The 21,212-nt window shown below is 33.4% G+C and overlaps 1 protein-coding gene across 7 annotated transcripts in view; it reads left to right on the forward strand.

The window, feature by feature from the left end:
- DGKB (diacylglycerol kinase beta) overlaps positions 1 to 21,212 on the forward strand; it is a 569,068-nt gene that overhangs the window by 381,908 nt on the left and 165,948 nt on the right. For all 7 annotated transcript variants that reach the window (XM_069461465.1, XM_069461460.1, XM_069461461.1 and 4 more), the window contains one exon: positions 18,819 to 18,909. In XM_069461465.1, the coding sequence (XP_069317566.1) occupies positions 18,819 to 18,909 (91 nt within the window). The remainder of the gene's footprint in view (positions 1 to 18,818; positions 18,910 to 21,212) is intronic.

Here is a 21,212-nt window from a genome sequence, read left to right on the forward strand (position 1 = left end):
TTAGTACATTATAATAGAGATGACATTGAGTGATTGTTAAATTAATGAAACCATTGTTAGAGTTCTCTACAAGTTTAGAGATAGATTTATAAAAGGTACATTTGGCTGGCTGGCTGCTCAGCCCTATTTTTGTCCCTTTTAGCTTTGAAACAGCCTAATCAGGAAACAATTCTGCACGGTGAGTCAAAGGTGAATCCCTTGAGACAGCTAAGAATATCATGACACAAATGGTCTCACATTTAGGGGTTCGAATAGTTCAGAACCCCCTGTTCTATCGTGCAGATGCTGTGACATCATATTACTTAAACATGTAAAATGCAGAGACAGTTGTACTTATACTTCACAGAAATTGGCTGAAATTACAAAGTGCAGTGTGGCCTTACACCATGGTTCTCTTGGGAAGCCTGCCCTAGGCTTGAGGAATCCAACTCTCACATAGTCGGCAAAATTTCTCTTATTTCTCTTCTAAGTTTGGTTTTATAGAAAGCTCATTTCTGCTTCAAGGAACAAGATTACAGTTTGAATGTTTGAATATTCTCATTCATCTGCCTCCATGGAAGTATCTCAATACCCTTAAATATCCTAGAAAAGTTATTTAGGTTATGTTATTTAGCACAAAAGTGTACATATAATGGCTTTGCACAAATTTAGTATTCAAATAAGCAACACATGTGCTTCTGAAAGGGCTGGGGGTGGGGGTAGTCATGATTTTATAAGGTTTTTATAATTCTATTCCCTAAAATTTAAAGCACTGTAACAATGGTTTCATTAATTTGCGAATCATTCAATGTCATCTCTGCTATAAAGTACCGGATTTTTAATGGGCTTAGGGAGAGATGAAAATTATTCCTATGATTTAATTTAAAATGAAAAATTGCATAGTTAGTAATTTGTTAATTTGGGGGGGATGGGCTCATAAAATTTTAATCTAATGTAAGATTATTTTTGTGATGAGAATATACATCTGTTTCCATAATTATTGAGACAAGAAGGATCGAAAATGTATTTAAAATATAATATGATGTGTTTAGGTTACTTATGCAAATTAAGAGTTTTGAGAAATATAAAATGTTACGATGGTGGATTATCACAGCAGGTGACCTTGGTGCATCACAAAAAAGTCCTCTCTGCCTTGTCCGATTTAGGCCACAGCTGCTGTGAGTGTTCTGTGCCAACTCAGACTCACCTGCGGCTGGCGGGCAGCCACCACCAGTGCAAGCTGGGTGTCCACCTGCGTTCTGCCTCAGGGCCTTCCTTTCTCTTGGCCAGAAACTAGGGAGCCAAGAGAGAGCCACTTCTACTGTCTTGTACCCTGAATCATCTATATACCATTTGAAAACATACCCTTGTTTGTAGGAAACTAAAATGAAAGCACTCTTGGAACAAGTTTGAGCCAACATTTCACCCCTTGGCTCTATGTCGTCTGACCTAGTTCAACTACAAAGACTCTCATGTGGAGGGTGGAATGTATTCATTCATTTATTCAACAAATATTTATGGAGAACTTACCAAGTGTGAAGCATGTTTCAGGTGCTGAGGATAGAGCCTTGCAATAAAAACACTGCCCTCAAGGAACTTCTAGTCTTGTGGGGGAGAGAGTCAATCAACAAGTGAAACGTCAGCATTTCAGATGGCAGGAAGTACGATGGAAGAAAGCAAGGCAGGCAATGCCAGTGTGGAGCTTCTATTTATAATTTTAAATAGTGCACTCGAGAAGTACTACCTGAGAAGGTGGCATTTACAAAGAGAACTGGAAGGTGAAGAGAAAAGGCATGTGAATATTTGGGGGAAGAAATTTCCAGGCAGAGGGAATAGCAGGTACAAGGAAGGAAGGCAGGTCTCTGTCCGGTCAGAGCAAAGCACAGCAATGAAGCCAACACCTGACCTTGAACTAATAATTTATTCTTTCTGTGTCTTAATTGTGTCTTTTGTAAAATGAAGGTAGTCTTCATAGCTAATTCATTGTGAGGATTGACTGTGTTATTTTATTTATGGCATATAGTGCCTGTTCAATACATGTTGGCTCTTATTGTCACTCACTCAGTTTCATCTGTTCCACTCATAAAGGAAACATCAGCAAAGCTTCAGCAAATGGGATATCTAAAAGAAAAGTCAAACTGTTACAGTGCTTAGAAGGTTCTCCAACAACGTCTTGTCTTTTCCTCAGGCCTCAGTTGCGTTATCAAAGGCCTCATTCTGTTGTAGTGACCTTGGTATGTGGTATGTGCCATGAATCAAGGTTCAAAAATTGTCTCTTTGGAGGGGAGAGGGAATATTTTAAAACACCTGCCTCGTCACAAAGGATTGATTACAAGAAGAACTGATTTAGTTTTGGGGAGTCATTCAGGGCTAAAGATGAGTAGGAATTTTCAAGTGAAGAATGCGAAAGAGAGACTTATACACAGAAGTATAGTATAGGAATTTTCTGAGGCAACAGAGGGACAATTTGTCCCCTTCTCAGGGGACATTTGGCAATATCTGGAAGCATTTTTGGTTGTTACAACAAGGTTAAGGGGGGTTGCTACTGGCATCTAGTGAGTAAAGGCCAGGGCCGCTGCTAAACATCCTATAATGCACAGGACAGTCCCTCACAACAAGGAGCTATCTGCCCCATAAATGCCAGTGGCATTCAGACTGAGAAACCCTGCTCTAAGGATCCAAAGTGCTTTCATATCCGAGAAACAGAAGACGACTCATGTGACTAGCTCTTATCATCACTGGGTTGTTAAGACAGGCAGGATCTTCTAGATCATGTAGGACTTTGTAGGTTTAATTAGATTGTACCCTAAATTCAAATGATGTCACTGAAGGATTTTAATCAGGATGTGTATGTGAGGGGGTGAGGGGGTGAGAGACAGGTGGGGTTGGCAAGACTTGATTTCTATCTGAAACAGATTATTATAACGGAAGTTTTAGCTGAGGCACATTCCAAAGAGAGATGCTAACGCAGAACCAGTCTGAGGACTGTGAAAGCACTTTACCAAAGGTGTAAAAGCCCCCTCCCCTTGGGTGGAGATGGAAAGGGTTTTGAAGAGGTGTCTCTGAGGGAGGTATGCTGTCAGGTCCCCCAGACCCTTCCCAATGGGGTCACTCCTGTTAATCTCTCCTAAACCGAACTCAAAAGAGGAGGTTTAAAGTCTCACTTGGAGACTCTCCTTACCTCTTCTCCCACCCCTTGCTCCAAATTGGAAGGATCAGAGAATATGGACTAAAAGAGCAAGAGAAAAGACGTCGTAGGTGGTGATAAATGAGTTATGAAGCTACCCTCTCACCTTTCCTTTTCACAAATCTTACTCTTGCATCAGCCATTAGCTAAGGCAGAGAAGAAACCTCAACTTTAAATTAGATTAGGAGTTTTGATGAAGCTAGCGTTTTAATTACTGACCTGAAACTTTATTTTGGGTAAAGACCTATACAGAATACATTTGAAGATAAATTTCAAAATTTATGTCCTTTATGATAGTATCCTTTCAGTCTTTTTTATTCATTATAACAGTTACTTCTCAAATTGAAACAAACAAAAACATGGATCCTTTTTGGAGAATAGTTTGGAAGAGGAGCAACAGTATTTGAAAAGAACACTTACATTTGCCTATACAGTACATTTGCCTCTGCCAATACAGTGCTATGTAGAGTGTCAGTGGTTTACCCTCAAGACAGTATGTCTGACCAGGAGCTACAAGAGTGTTTCATACTGCCTATCACTAGCCAGGGAAAGGATCAAAATTAAAAATCCAAAGTATGGTAGGAAAATCGTAAGTGAAACTATGTAAGTTGGGATCATCTGTACTTACATAGTATCACAAGCTGTATTTCTTTCACATTTTGTTTAATAAATTTTTGATTATTTTAACACAATACAATATATAATTGTGAAAGTATGTTCCTTTCTAGAGGAAATCTTTGAAGGAAACTTTAAGTTCAAATCTAAAACTTAGTTTATACTAGCATCTATCTTCAATATGAATTTGTTCTTTTAAAAATATGCCTAATTATAATAGTAAATGCCATAACATCCCTTCTCAGTTTATATTATCTGTTGAATTGATAATAGCCTGGATTTGGCTTCAAGTACAATAATTTGTATTATGACACAAAGATTGGACAATTCTTTGCCATGCATTAAGATAAATGAAAGAGAAGAAAGCAGTAAATGTGAAAATAACAGATTGTGGGACATGTATAAAAGTGCTCTTTTCCCTAACAGCAAATTAGGTTTTCATTGGTCAAATGCCAATGTATTTGAGATACAGCAACGTAAATTTGCCTGAGGCAGGAATGTGGACTAACTACCTTCTGAAGGTTGAAACCCACTCATCAAATGTAAGCAACATTAATTTTGTGAATTCTTATTAGTACTGCATAACATTATCTGAATATAACTATATCATGCCCACGAATATACATTGAATGGTAAAACTTGCCTGTCTTTTCAGCTTTAAGTGAAAAGAATAATCACTTTGTTTCATGTGAATTTCATGTAGATATATGAAAACATGGTTTGAAAATAGTATTTATGATCTAGCATGATACATTCTGGTATCAATTAACTTTGAATAAGAAATAAAAATGACCTGTATTCAAGGTCTGTCATGTATGATGCTTACCACCTAAGATGCTTGTTAATCTCCCAGTTTGCAAATACAACTATCTATAATCAGAGCTTTGGACCTGGGTTTACATAGTCCTGGGCACTATGAAGAGATTTCAAGACTATAAAACTCCAGAAATTTTAGGGATAATCCTGCACATGTATGTCCTGTGTATATTTCAGGAAAGAAGGTTCATGACTTTCATCAAATTCTTCAGGTATTCACTTCACTGGGATTTCTGTATGCATGGAAACAAGTGGAGAATAATGAGGTCAAGGAAGGCTGGGGATGTCAGGAAACTTAGGCTGGTTCAAGTGCTCCATGATTCCAGGTCTTTTGTATTATTTGCAAATGGTTAAGAATATAATCATTAATAATCACAGGTGTATATGTGGTCCATGTTTTACACTAGCATATAGGAAAGGGTAAATATCTTGTCAAGTTCTAATACTTAAATCTTTTTGTGACAGGATTTGACTTTATGCTGTAGGTCCTGGGCTACCCCTTCTCCTTCTAACTCTGTTCTGATTCCTATTATGTATATCACCACAATAATGATTGAACAAGGCATGAAGTTAAGGACTATAATGATTGACAGACAAAAACTCTTAGAAGATTTACACATATTGATTGAATATCAGAAGACACTACTTGAATCTAATTCTATTTCTGGTACAAATTCTACCCAATTTAGACTTGGCCTCTTTATCCACGGGGGGAAAAAAATTCTGCAGTACTTTTCCCTACAAATAGGTTCCACAATTAATAATTTTATTCCCATTATTCATTCTCCAAATAGTGAGTACTTATATGTACACAGCACTATGGAGGAGATAAAAATTAAACTGAAATAAAGAGCCCCTACCCTCAAGATGTTGACTGTCTTGGAGGAGATATAAAACTACAAATGATCATAATATTTGAAAGTAATAAGTTTCAAAAGAAAAGTAGAGATTTGGTGTTTACAGCCAGTGTCATAAAGTGGTATTAGGACTACCAAATATATTCATCTATGTGACACATTTGCAGATGGTGACCTTCTATATGATAATCTTGGTGTATTTCCTTAGAAAATTCTGTTTTTCTGAGGTCTGTTGCTCCACGACTTTTGGTTCTTGAGATTTATGCTCCTGTACAGTCTGGGCCTGAGCTTCATTAGCACCTGATTTACCATGAGTCCAGATGGTTATTGGAAATAAAAAGTCAGCCATTTCCTATGATTAAATCTCTCATGGGCGGCATCTCCTCTTAGCTATTTCCTTACTATTGCATATGATTCATTCTCAAGCAGAACAGTGATTATTATATGATTGTTAAATCTAAAGTGGAAAGGAAAGTAGAATATTAGAAAAAGTCTAGTAGCTTATTAATATATATTATGTGCTACAATGAAAATGATTTTACCTACATATTAGCAAGATGATAGATTTATGGATGATGAGAGAAAATTACTCTATTGTGACGATTGGATGTAACAAAAAGAATACAGCATTTTTCTTCTTTTCTTTTCCCTGTTTTAAGGGGTTATTGCTTAAACCAGTAATCCCCCAAAATGCCTCCTCATTTTGGTCACTTGCCAGTACTTCTGGGCAATCATTTTATTGTGAATATTGTAGGCAAATGGAGGGAACTTCAGGATTGTTAATTGCTATGTCTTTATTTTTAGAGCATAGAGGAAGGCAAGACTTTGTTTCTAACAAAAATATTTCACTAGTTGTTCTCTGATTGGAAGTAATTTACTGTTATTTTTTTCACTTGACACATTTCTTTCATGAGGAACAATAATAGTTTGAAAAATTTCTTCACCCTTTCAAAATTTTGCATACTCTTTGTTTTATACTGAATTTTAAAAGGTAATGACCACGTAGTACAGAGTTAACCTGCACAATAGAAACTTGTTGGTTTGCCTGGTTATATGCTGTATTTAACTGCACTATCATATTTCTTTTCTTCTATGTAAAAGTCTAATTGTTCAATTGAAAGACAAATACAACTGCTATTACCAAAGCTCATTTTTCTCTAATTCATTCTCATTATTAGATTTGTTTAGGTTACTTCGTTTCAACTCTGAGGGCTTGGATACAAAAGAAGGTTTAATAATGAAATCCAAGCACTGCCTCTGCTGATTTTTTGGAGCATGTTTTCCTGCCATTTCCTGAATGCTCTTGCAGCAAATAATTGTCTCAAATAGATAAAATGTACAAGCACAAAGAAACACAAATTTTCTATATATTTTTCCATATAAGCACTGCCACTAACAATATTATTCATAAGACAGATATGCTATACAGCTAAATATCCAGCCCTACCCAACCAGCACAATCTTATCTCCTAATGAGCTAACACTTTCTATTGCAGCCCCACTGGCCACCTTTCTGTTGGTTTCTGGTGTTTGCTCCTTTCCACCACAGGGCCTTTGCACTTATAATCATCTGTGCCAGAAATGTGCTTCCCTCCCAGTGATTATAACTCTCATGAAATATTTCTACTTTTCCTCCTTTCACATATTACTGTAGCAATGTCACACAATACGTGTGTGAGTGTTTGAAGAATTATTATCTTTCTCACTATACTGTAGGATAGCAATTATAGGCAGGGCTTTTGCTGACTTTTGTATATGCTGTGCTTAGCACAGTGTCCAATATATATTAATGATAAGTTTTTTGCTTCTTTTATCTATTTCTACACAGCACACCATACTAATATTTAGTGGCTTTAAACAGCAACCATTTATTACCTCACACATTTCTGTGGATTAGATGGGCAGTTATTCACCTAAACCAGTGAATAAGCTAGAGGCTGGGCCCAGCCAGCATCCTGGGTCTCCTTCCTGGTGGTTTTCCATCCTGGGCTTGCTAACATGGAGATTTCAGGAAAATGCCCCAAGAGTTGGAAAGTGGTGTCTAGAAGCCCCATGAAGCCTGGGCGTTGGAGCTCACACATCACTTTTGAAATGTTCCATTAGCTGCAGTAAGTCACAAGGATAGTCCAGATTCAAGGGGTTGGAGAAAGAGGTTTACCTCTAGAAGGGAGAAGCAGCAGGCAGTTCCACTGCATAGAGAGAAACATACAGGAATGGGAGGAATTTGTGCCCAGGAAACAATCTACCATTGTATTCAATAATGAATATTAATAGTTAAGTAATTATGAATGCAGTTATCATTTAATTATAAAGACATGTCCAGAAATTGGCTGAAGTAACTGTTTTATGTTTTGTTGCATTTTGTTTTGGGTTTTTAGTGTATAAACAATCTGCTTTAAGAATGAGAAGAGGTAGAGAGAATGGATCATTAATTCTAAGTGATATAGATAATCTAAACTCATGTTTAGGTACATAATGGTTATGAACATGAGGACAGAAACTGTATCTATTTTAATCATTGAAGAATTTCTAGCAACTAGAATAGTACCTTGTGCATAAGAAGCATGCAGTAAATATTTGTTGAATGAATGAGCAAAAATAATAGACATTCTTTTCTGTGGTCTTCCCTTTTATATTCCTAAGGAAGTTGCCTTTTGTTCTCATCTGTCTCAAATGATTAGGTTCCAAATTTTTAGAGGGATAGCTAAATAGGAAACAAAGGTCCTGCTCACATATGTGGTTCCATCAATCCATAATAATAAACTCTGGCAAGATTTGAGGACACTAAAACATATTATGTAAGAATAATTTTTGTAATTTATTTTATGAACATTTGGCTACCCAGTAAAAAGAGCCTCCAGGAGGTTTTGTTTCCTTATTGATAAGTACAAAATGACAATAAGATATTTTCTCTAATCTCTGTAATCTGTTCAGAATAGGCAACATCTCTAAATGAGTCACTAACCTCAAAGAGTGACCATAAATATCCAATAATATTCAGAATGTGATGACTTCAATACCGTAACTAGATTTAGATTGCAGTACTACTTTTTTGGACAAGAATCTCACTTTGTTCTGACTCGTGGAAAAATACAGATCACTTTTTTATTTAAATCTGGGAAATGAATGCAACATGTTGCTAGTATTTTAACATAGGAAATAATGGTGGTTTGGTTATTTTTGATGGTAATGCAAATTAAAAGTAGTTTTATCTTATAAAAATACTTCCAATTGTAATTAATTTGTACTTATCTGCTTATATGGACATATTTTCTAATAGGAGAAAAGAGTACAAGGAGTCGGCATATTTTAAAAATAAAACAGTAGATAATATTGGAGACAAAAGAAGGAGAAATGTTTCCTTCACATCCATCTTAGAATTATCCAACATGTATTTCACAATGATTAATCCCCAAATGATAATGCCTACATTTGTCAATTAGTTTATGTATAAGTCAGCTTGAATATTTTATATAAATTATAGCATCATGACTGGAAACAAAAACAGATCATGATATTTCAGGGAATCATCTGTGTCCCTCAAGATGTAAATCAGTGACAAAAAAGGCAATCTAAATAATAATAGATGTCCTGATTCATGTGTTATACTATATAATTCTTCAATTTGATGAAAAATATCCATATTTTTAATATAATTTACATGTCATTATTCCTATCCCTTATCATTTTTATATAAGATAATTAATGTGTTTGTAAAACCACTCCTCCATAGCTTTAGAAAAAGGAGAATTGTCCCATTTTTTTTCCAGTTCTAGTGTAAGAGAAGTTTTAAGGTGAATAGCATTTTCAAAATGCAAAGTTGTGCTTCTTGTTACCAAAGTGGAAAAAGACTGCTGATGTGTGAAGAAAAACAAAAGGTAAAACACTTAACTAATTTTCAAAGAATAGAAACAAGTTTTATTAGAGATATTTTTTTTAAGTTGTGAAGCTGTGGTAGTCTTCACAGAATATAGGTAAGGAAAATATGTGTGAAGGAGCTTGAGAGGTGTAATTTTTATCTTGATTTTTGCAAGTTTTAGAAAACAAAGCATCTAAAAATTGGTTAGGAGAAACAGATTAAAATGTAGCAAGGTAAAATGTGTTATAATGATACATAATTATTCATTTAAAATTACTCTATAACACTGAGGACAATGGAAATGTATTAATTGATGGCATTCACATTCAGTAATGAAAGTAAATATGTTTTTCAAAAATAAACATATAATTTGTTTTTTCACATGTTGAACTCCCTATATTGGGTTTTGAAACTACTTTGCTTGGTGATTTTAAGTGTCATTCATATTTTAATATGTAAAAGAAATATTATTAAATAAGGTTATTTATTTTAATAATGTGGAACCTCTTTGAATATTTGTTACATTTACAAAATTACCAATAAACATATATTCTACTTGTAAAGAGTTGTCCATGAGTCAGGTTGGAAAGCTGATCTGATATGTGGACTGGTAGACTTATACCTCTCCTGAAGCATCTACATTTAATTAACTTCCCTGAAACTTAGTAGGCGTTCCTTAAATATCTGTTGAACTGTATTAAAACTAAAGAACTATATATTCTTATATCTGGTGCTTAAATAATTTATCGACCTAGTGTATTCAGTAAAAACCAATAAATAAGAAAGGAGGAAGGATGGGGAGAGAGAAACAGACAGTGACAGAGAGAGAACACATGCACACAGGAGTGGACACATATACACCAAGAAAGTCAATTGGTGAATGGCCGAAAGAGAGGAGATGTAGCAAGCAATTCTTTCACTACGTGGCTCAACATATTCAATTAGCATTATCCAGCTAGTTGTTCCTGCTGCCTAGGAAGGTTATCTGGGCTTTCCAGTGGGGAATATGTTGGTTATTTGATCACATACAGTCCAGAGTTTCACTTTTACCTTGGTAAATGCAGTCATGTAATTGAATCATGGCACCCAGATATGATCAGGCTCTTATTCATTTGCTCAACTTTGTCAATTATAAAATTGATACAACCCTTAATATGAAGGGAGTTGATGATAATTCCTTTCCAGGGGTTCAAATATACAATTCCATAATTCAAGACATCACATTAGTGATATCAAAATCCACAGATAGCCAAATTAACTTCTGGGTTGGTTGGTAACTCTGGAATTAGAACAAAAGAAAGATGGGTTGAGGAAATCTATTACCTAGAGTCTTTGGAAAGCCTGACCAATTTCCTTCCTTAACGTAGTCTCTCTATTCCCTTTTAGTGTGCACAAATATCATCCTGTATACCTCCTTTGTAGCACTCATCATAATTCATATAAAATAATTTAATATATTTTTATGGTATAAAAAAATGTTATGCAAGCAGAGACCTCCTGTGAATAAACGTAATTTCAATGCCTATAACAGTACCATACCTAAAGTAAGTGCTCAGAATGTTGAATAATTGAATTTCTATCCCACCAGAGCGAGAAGCCTGTTAACTTCCCCTGACATCCAGAGTCAGGCTTGGAAAAATGCTGATATCCGCATTTGTAGTGCTCTCCTTTCTTTGTTTTTAAACTTATTGAACTTACTAAATGTTTTATGTGGTAGACACTTTCTATTTATGAATATGATAATTCTATTAAACTACAGCTTTCTTTTTTATAGAGGAATATCTTATTACCTTGTTACATTTGTCTGTCAATTTTGCCTAGGCTCTATATGTTTCTATTCATATTACTGAGAAATACCATATCTTAAATATTTCTGCAGATGATCGCAGACATGGTATATTTTATTAATTAAAATACCACAAAGTGACTCTATTTCCAAGTCATTGGATGTGGCATGGGGGAAGGTGAGAAGTATGAACTTACTCACTGCTTACTAGTCTATACAGACTTCACTGGCTATCATAGAAGCATCATATGAAAATTGGGGACACTCCAAAAAGGGCTGTTTTATGCTATTTTTAAAAATTATTTCAAGCATATATAAGTGTGAAAATAATTCTTAGAAAATTTGGGGAGGGGGCACAGTAAGCCAGATGAAGAAAAGCATATTCAGTGGTATTTGTATTTCTAGGCACAAGATAAGAACAAGGAATTTTGCCAAACAGAAATTCTCCACTTTAACTCGATTTCAGCCACCCAAATTTCACATTTAGGAAAATAGTAATGTATGACAAATATATCACTTCATTTAGGTTTTCCAAATCACTCATTGATAATATATGTGAAAATTCTCTTATAAAATATAATGAGCTTTGTAGTGAGTGTGCTTTCAGCTGCAAGTAACAGAATACACAAAATAAATAATAAAGTCTATTTATAAATCTCACATGAGTAGTAATCCAGAGACAGACTGTTTCAAGGTGGCCGATTAGGCTGTCCAACTCTGGCAGGAATCTGGGTCAACATCTCTGGGTTTCCCTTTATCTTTCCTTGCATGGTGGCAAGATGTTGCTCCCTCCGTGAGGAGGATCAGAGCTTTCACTTTGTTTGTGTCTCTTTATCAGGCAGGAAAATTTTTCTTAGACTCCCACAGTATCCTTCTCTCAGGTTCCATTAGTCGTCTCTAGATTACACTGTCATCTTTAGTTGACTTATTTCAGAAGAGGGAAATATTTGATAAAAGTATTTAAACAGAAATATGAACAAAGGTGTAATCTAGTGATGACCTGTCTGACCTGTAACATTTTCCTTGTGGCTTAGAAAAAGTGTTTCAAGAGATGCTACATTCATTATTGTATTTAATGAGAGACATTATGGGAAAAAGCTAGGATTTCTTGAGCTGGATTTTGCTACTTCCCATGAAACGTTAGGAGAATCACTTCTAAGCATCAGTGGGCTCATCTGACATGGTGCCATGCTCAGTAACGATAGCAATTATTATTATTGTACATTTCATTCAATCTAACAATTGTCTTAGGGAAAATTTTATTATGGTGAAACATTTATTTTAATAGAAAAGATCTAATTATTGAAAGAGATATTCAGTTCTAAACATTCCTGGTCATTGTTTAAACATTTTATAGGTTTAATCTTATATTTCAAATAATTATGAATGTATCATTGCTCTCAGGAGCTTGAAATGTATATGTACCTCTTTGGTATGACTCTGCAATGTTGCATCACTACTGCTTTTATACTTTTCCATCTTCACTCTACTAATTAGTTCTAATGTACTAGACATAGTAGAAAAGAGAGCATTTAGATAAGAAATAATCAATTAGTATTATGATGGAAAATTGTTATACATAAAAACTCTCCTACATAACCATGGGTTTTTCTTTGATATAGAGAATTGTTGAAATATTTGAAAAACATACTAAAATATTTGATCTTTGGTGCATCCTTTTCATATACTTATGTATGAAAAACTTTCTTTACTCTTGTAAAAGTAATTCAGGTAAAAAATTATGTTTTTAGAATATACATCTTTTTACTTACAAACTAAGATGGAGTATTATATGATTCTGTCTGAAGTTTCTATAGCTTGTTTCATTGTTTCCCTGAGACTTAACAAGCACGTCTTAGGAATGAGCATTAGATACAAGCATTTTTATATGTCATTTTTTAAAAAAATTCTATCTCTACCTGTTGCCTGGAAACATGAAAAATGTTTGCTCTCTTGGGTGTGAATATTAAATGTCCCCACTGTGTCATTATAGCAGTGTTTCTTCCTTAGGAAATAATATTATCAGCATTATTCTCTTACTCTGAGAAAAGTATAAATTTCTGTAAACAAAAAAAAGCATGGGCTTGAGAGTTTCTTTATATAATATAAAATGACATGGAATATAGGGTCACTTCCACCAAATATGTTCATATGAACACTAATTGCCATAAAATTGTAGTCTTAAATTTCTAAGACATATCCACATATTTTTATACACTTAAATGCTTGATACTGTAATTTTTATGAATTGGAGTAAGGGTTCTCACTAATTCTATTTTTCCATACGTTGAACAACCTTTTTCATAACTGTTTATTGGTGAATTTATAGTTGCCAATGGAAAGAAACACATTGTTGATTTCCTTCAAATTGGGTCAGGACTTAGTTGTTAACAAACACCTATTACTGCAGTTCATATGGCATTTAGTTTCTCAGGAAAATTCAAGAAGTGATAAAAAACATAAATTACAAATGTACCCCCCTTTCCCCCTATGCTAGCCTATGGTTGCTTCACTGGTAAGGTCCCCTGTGTCCTGACGACGTTCTGTTTGCTGCAGCTACTCTGAGTGCTTTTCCTTCCTTGAGCTGCTGCTTTCAGACACTGCTCATTCACTGGTGAATCAGGTCCCGACGGGGCCCTTCCATTTGACTCGTGGTGTATTTTTGAAAGTAATACCTCACTACATTTAGGAATAAATGAGTAACCCTATAACCAATGTTTAGTGTAATATTTCTTGGTAATGAAAAATGAATAAAACTGAATTGATTCCATGACATAAACGCACCACTTTAAACACTTACACTGCAATATGACTGAGTCACCAGTGCTGCATCTCCCATCACCAACGTTGTTAGCCAAGTCCAGATTCCTGCTGTGCTTCAAGGGTAGGCCATAGAATAGTGAGACTGATTTTTAGTATTAAAATAAAGTTATTGAATTGTTAGAAACTTTTTCTCCACGAGAAAATTATTTTAAAATCAGGTTTGAAATGACTGTTAAATATTTTAATAACAGAAAAAAAGTAAAAGAAAACTAATGAAAAAGATGGGATTTAGGAAACATCCTTAATAAGTAAAAAAACCAACTTATTGGTTTTAATTTTAACTAAGCTATTTAGGACATTATGTTTTTGCTTTTATTTGAGAAGCAAAGGTTAAAAGGGATTTAATTTCTCATCTTGATAGATGAGAATGCAGATAGAATCCACTAGTTAAGGATGCTTAGAAAGGGATTCAAGTGTCTAATAGAAATCTTTTCTGTTTTGTACATATTAAATGATCTTCCTGTATTACCTACATCCCCACAAAATGCATAAAATACAATAAAACAAATGCACCTGTAGGATAAACATACGACTTTTAACTTAAGAGTAATTTCACTGAATTAAAGCTTTTTGTATGTTTATGACTTTTGAGCTTTTTATAGTGAGACAAATAAGGTAATTTCATCCCCATTTTTATGTTGCAACTTTGTTAGAAATGAGCTTCGTATCTAATTAGGTTCTTTTGTATTCTTTTTGGGAAATGCACTGGCATCTCCCGTTTCGTTTATTTGTTTTATTTTATGTTTGCTGCATTAACGTTACTTAGCAGATGAAAGCCAAAACAAAAAACATGTAAGCCAGGAAGAAAAATTTCAAGAAAAATAAATTGCTAGAAATTAAATTATCTATTTGAAAGTTTAAAACTTGGAGAACTAAATATTAACTAAATTTCGTAGTGACAAGAATGATTTTGCTTGAACAGAACCTCTGACAGTTCGCATTTCTCTGAGGATATGTAAAAGAAGCAAAATTACATTTAGTAAGAAAATGCTTGGTAAATGAGAGCTAATTTATTCATCTTTACCTGAATATCTGGTAGCCAAACACTTTGAATATTAAACAGAAAACTATAGATTTACAATTAAATTTATTGAAATAGGTTTTAATACATTAATTCAAATTATAATTATATGAATAACTTTTTGTGGGGTTTATAGGACATTTGTAATTATCCTTGGAGTCACAAAAATCTGTCCAAGAATATGATAAATTTGACTTTGGTGTGACCATTTCACAATAGGTTAAATATCCAGTTGCCATATTCTTAAAGTCCAAAGCTATATGTTTTCTCTGACAAATTTGAGTTTGAATTATTTGGATCATTTTCTAATGTGAGCCATAAAAATAAATAGCATACATGCTTAAATGTGCTTTTTTTGCATTTCTACAACCTAAAAACCAGTTTGGTTGAAAAAAATAAAATTTAACAGCCTTTAATTTGTCATGTGGAATCTGATTCTATGTGCTTTTTATTACCTCCATATATTTATCTAAGTGAAACATAAAATGGTTGTAATAATGGGGAATTTAAAGTAGCTTTTGCACATGAGCAGTAATGCTAACTAATATGGTGAATAAAGGCTGAATGTAAATTCTCAGAATTTCTGTTTCTTGTGATATGTTTGCTAAAGTGAGCATATTTTGGTTAAGTGATACAAGCGCCACATCATGCTAATTAAGCTATGAAGAACTTTGATGGGCAGAATGGAAAAAATGGGGAATAATCCTTTATCTGCCGCCCAAAGCCTCATATATTTATTTAATTTTAAAACTACAATACAATATAGATTAAATCACAGAACCTGTCAAAATATAAGCCCATAGCCCTTTTTACGCTGCAATAATGCTCTGATATTCCTACATATACATTCAGACATAACCTAGGGATGGCATCAATCAGGATAATCAAATATCGCCAATTTCTATTGGTTCTACCTCATTTATATCTCTTGAAGTGAGCCTTTCTTTTTCATTTTCCTTGCCATTTGGTTTAGGCCTTCAATCATATTACATTTGGATTATTCCAATAGCCACATTTCTCTCAATAACACCAGCAATTCAACATTCCAGCCACTTGTTCATTTCTGCTGGACTTATTTGCTTATTAAAACAAAAGCTGGCTATGTCAACTTCATTGCTAATAAACTTCTGTCAGCTTCTTATTAATCTATAAGATCAAGTCTAAAACCCTTACTTTGGCTTACATGTTCTGAAACAGACCCTACCATGCTTGTTAGTCTTCACTCAGAGTGCTCTTAAGTCATACTGCTCTCCTAAAGATGTACAGAACTTGTCTCTTCTTTCTTCTGTTTGCCTTCTACTACTTATCTATTAAAATTCCACCTTCTCTTCTAAAACTTTCTGGACTCCTTGCAGCAAAATTAATTGAATCATTGAAGTGTGTTCCGATAATACTTTGTTCTTATTTCATTTAGAGAATTAACTTTACTATTATTATTTTGTATGCACATAATCTTACAACATTCTGAGCTCCTTGGGGGCAGAGATAATTACATTTGTATTTGTATCTTTAGAACTTAACACAGTAGCATATGGAAATGAATATTCCCATTAAACATTTGTTGAACAAATGAATGAACAAATGAATTCAGAAAGGTCTAGAGAAAAGACCAACACAAAAATGTTATTAGAAAACCTGTTTAATATAGAAAGACAATTCCAAACAGTCATAAAATATCCACTAAGAATGTCTTGAGACCACTTCATACAGACCAATACCTTCCTCTCAATCTATCGAATGATATATTTTTCAACAGAATGATGATTCAATAAGAAAATATTTTTAATTTTGTACAATTTCAGTCCCCAGTGGGTATATTTATAAAAGCATAGCTATTTTATAAAGTAGATATTTGTGTTAATTTAATATAGACTTGTATATAGATACAGGTCCACAGATTTTGGCTTTAAATGTTTACCTCTGCTCTAACTACCTATTATTTATTTATATCTACTCACATATATGAAATCAGGCCATAACCTAAGGAAAATATTCTCTGGAAAAGGATAAGGATTTATGGTGCTAGAATCCTATGAAACCTATATTGAATATCTACCCTGAATATGTATTTATAAAGGGCTAATAAAAGTTTTGTGAGCAAATAAAACCTTGTCTTGTGTGAGCCTAAATATTATTGAATATATCTAGATGGATAATCTAAGATTAATTTTATATTTGTAATTTCGTATCAGAGAACTCTATTCAACATAGCATCATAATAAGCACTCTATTAGGTTCCATGTCATTTTCCAAACTGATAATAGGGTTGGATTAAGTAGTAAGGCCTTTGCCAAATGTCTTTTATCAGTTTGGTTTTTTGTTGTTTGTTTGTTATAGGGACAGGGCCCCACTATGTTGTTCAGGCTTCTGGACTTAAGTAATTCTCCTGCTTCAGCCTCCAGAGTAGCTGGGACTACAGGCATGCATCACTGTACCTGGCTTGCCAAATGGCCTATTGTCTAAATATTTCAGTTGTTAATGTAAGAAATAGATATTGATATTTATAAGTCAAACAGAATATTATAATTTGATGTGAGAGATATATTTGTATACCTTAACAAAAAAATTCAGTTTTGTCTTTATATATGAAAATCTATCCATTTTACCTACCTGTGTTTTATCTTTTTTTTTTTTTTCTGTGACAAAATCTCACTTTGTTGCCCATACTAGAGTGTAGTGGCGTCATCATAGCTCATTGCATCCTCCAACTCCTGGGCTCAAGTAATCCTCCTGCCTCGGTTTCCCAAGTAGCTGGGACTACAGGCGCACACCACCATGCCTGGATAGGTTTTTGGATTCCTTTTTTTTTTTTTTTTTTTGTAGATAAGGGGTCTTGCTTCTTGCCCAGGCTGGTCTCCAATTACTGGCCTGAAGCAATTCTCCCAACTCAGCCTCCCAAAGCATTGGGATTACAGGTGTGAGCCACCATGCTCTGCCTTGTATTTTCTTCTAATTGAGGGCATGATACTTTATTAAAATTATGTATAATTAAAAACTACATTTTTTCTTATGAATGAATTTTCAAATCCAATACTGGATAATATAGAAATATAGTCAAAAATTACATTAAGTGTTCATAAATTTAATTACCTGGTACAAAAAGCCAAAGAAAACATCATTGGGTCAAAGAGAAAATACATTTTGAACATTTTATTTTAGCATTAAATACTGAAATAATTTTAACTATATTTTCTTTGCAACTCGTGTTATGTTGATATATTATTACTTTATTAATTCTTTAATGCTGTATTATGACTTCCTTATGTCTTGAAAAATCTTGAAACAACTAAAGAAGTTCATGCTGTATCATAGTGTTCCATATTGTTCATATCAAAGAGGATAATATCTTTAAAAAATAGTTAATAGTTATTCCAAAGTTACTAAATTTTAGCTTTATGGATAGCCACTAATTTTTTCTTTTAAGTATGCTATCTAATCATGTCAATATCCAACGAATACTTAACCATCTAGAGAAATTTAGCATATTTAAGGCTCGTCTCTTTTTCCCATGAAAAATTCCAATTTTTTCTTCTCTCTTCAATTATAAAATGGTTAATACTAAAGTAAAATTTCCTAAGAATAAGCTAAGAATTATGAGCATTAAAACTATATTTAAAAATCTGATCAACCAATAGAAAAGTCAAAGATATACTTGAGTCTGTCAGATCAACACATTCCTATAATCTCCTCAGGGCTATCATACAATTTGACACCAACATTTAAGCTTTGAAAATTATGTGATCATCTATTACATTTTGGAGATTATATGTCCTCAAACTTTCCATATTAGTTATAACACAAGAGAGAGGCCATTTTAAAAAAGATCTTTCTGTTATTGATGATTGCCTAAGTTGCTTCTTCCTTTCCTTTTTCAGAATGAAGAACAAATTTTGGTATTTTGAGTTTGGCACATCTGAAACTTTCTCAGCCACCTGTAAGAAGCTACATGAATCTGTAGAAATAGAAGTAAGCAAAATGAGTTCTCTTTTGTCATACTATGAAATGGCTTCAGCTTGGTTGTTAATATGTTCATGTTGTAGCCCATGGAATGAAATGTATATTAAGCAATCTGCGTAGATTTACTCAAGATTCTGAATTGTCATTTCTTTCACTTACTGGGAAAGTAGCACTATCTGAAATACCAGTATAATGTTAAGTGTGGGCATGAGTTGTTTTAATATAGTATAAAAAAATGAGAAGTGGAACACAACTTTGGAAATCAATGAAAAAGTTACTGAGCATAGTGTGGATAGAAAGATGTAAGATAAAAAAAAGTAGTTGAAGAAAAAGAAAAAAGTTGCAAGATACATTAAAAAACTTATTATTTTCAGGTCTCAGTATCTTATAACCTTTAAAACACAGTTCACTAAAATTGTACTTACTTTTATGAATAAAGGTTAAAAAGTGTACTTTTCCATTCCATTCCCGTTCATTAACTAGGTTTTGTCAGTTCCCAAGGTTGCGATTTCCCCATTACATTTATAGAAAGTGGAAATGCCAAGAAATAGAGCAAAGATAGTAAGAAAAGACACATTTTAAAAAGACTTGGAGCAAATAGGTCTATCAAAAAATATAGACACTGTAGGACTCAAAATTTTGAAGATATAAAAGAAAATAAGTTATACTGAGAGATTTTAGGGGTTAAATAAAAAGGAAAACTTACATTTTGACAGATGGTAAAGACAAAAACCAAAGGAACAGAATTATGAAACATGAACACTTAATGACTAGCTGATATAAATTGAGAAATATTGGCTTTGACACTTTTTATTTTAAAAATAAATGCATAAATCCTCTACTGACATTTAAGTATTAGAGGCATCTATTCAGGTAATAAGTTTGGTAAACAGAAGTAGTTATGGACAACATTATAATGGACCATTATAATGACCTGGCTGGATTCTTCATTATCCTAACTTTTTAATTTCCTGTTACTGATAATAATACCAAAAGTGATTCTACTCTTAACGTAAACTTTTTGTACTTTCATCTCATCATGATCAGTAAATAGGGTTAAATATTAGAATTATTATAGAATCAATGGTCATGGAATGACGAAAAGCTCTTCATAACTGGATCAGATAAAAACCTTCAAAAGGAATATGATCACAGAAGGTGAAGGATTTGGGTTCAGCATGGACTTTCTGTGATTACTATTCGTAATGATACATATGTGTATATTTATTTATTTACACATATAACTATATATAAAACAATATAGAGTATGTATATAACTATTGTATGTATGCATATATACATATGTAGTTACATATATAGTATATAGTTATATATACTATATATATGTATGTATATAAAATATATGACATGACTATATATAGTATAACTATATATAAAACTATATGTAGTTATATATGCAGTATATATAGTTACATGTCATATATGTTATACATATAGTTATATATGTATATTTATTTAAAAAATTAATAGTCCTCCTTTACTTTCAAAATCATTATTTTTAAAGAGTTGCTTTATATGGTGGATTTGGAGATTTCTTACCCTCAGAAATCTAGGCTCAAAGAAAATCTGTAGCAGAAGCCAAAAATTAAAAAAATAAAAGTGTGGCTTTGGTTGAATGTAGGTAAATACCCTGAATTCTCTTGTACCTTTCTTTTCCTTGTTCTACTTCTAAATACAAATTGAAAAACTATTGACCTATAGAATAATACTGTATGTGTCTTACAGTAAAAAATATTCAAGGAAAATGTTGCAATATATAGCAAAAGACATTTGAATGAAAATAAGTGTGGAAAACATTGATTTTTTAAAGTCCTAAATAATGATAAAATTGACTGGTTTTGTTCCACAGAGCTTTACATCTTATAGAAAAACTGTTTAGAGTGTTCTCCAAGAATTCTGGGCCACTAGAACTAAGTTATTTTTCTTAGAGTCGTGTTTCTACATGTTTTCCAAGTCTGGCTTTCTAGCTCTGTGTCACTGGTTTATTCTAAGAACCACTACGTAGCATTTGTAAATCACAGCCAGCACTGTGTGCACTGCCCATTGTATTGTTGCATATCTTGGGGGGGGGGGTGTGGATAGTAATGCAAAATCAGCCTCCCTGCTCACTTTTTAATGAATCCAGTCTATCATATTAGCAGAATATGCCTTTCTACCCTCAAGGTTACTTCATAATTTAATATAACAAAAACAGCAATTCAGAAATTTGATTCTGTTTGTTGTTGCTTCCTATTTGGCCTAAAATTATAACTACTATGATTTGAAAATATATAACAGAATAAACCACTTCA

This window comes from Eulemur rufifrons, chromosome 29 (assembly GCF_041146395.1).
Source record: "Eulemur rufifrons isolate Redbay chromosome 29, OSU_ERuf_1, whole genome shotgun sequence".
Lineage (NCBI taxonomy): Eukaryota > Metazoa > Chordata > Mammalia > Primates > Lemuridae > Eulemur > Eulemur rufifrons.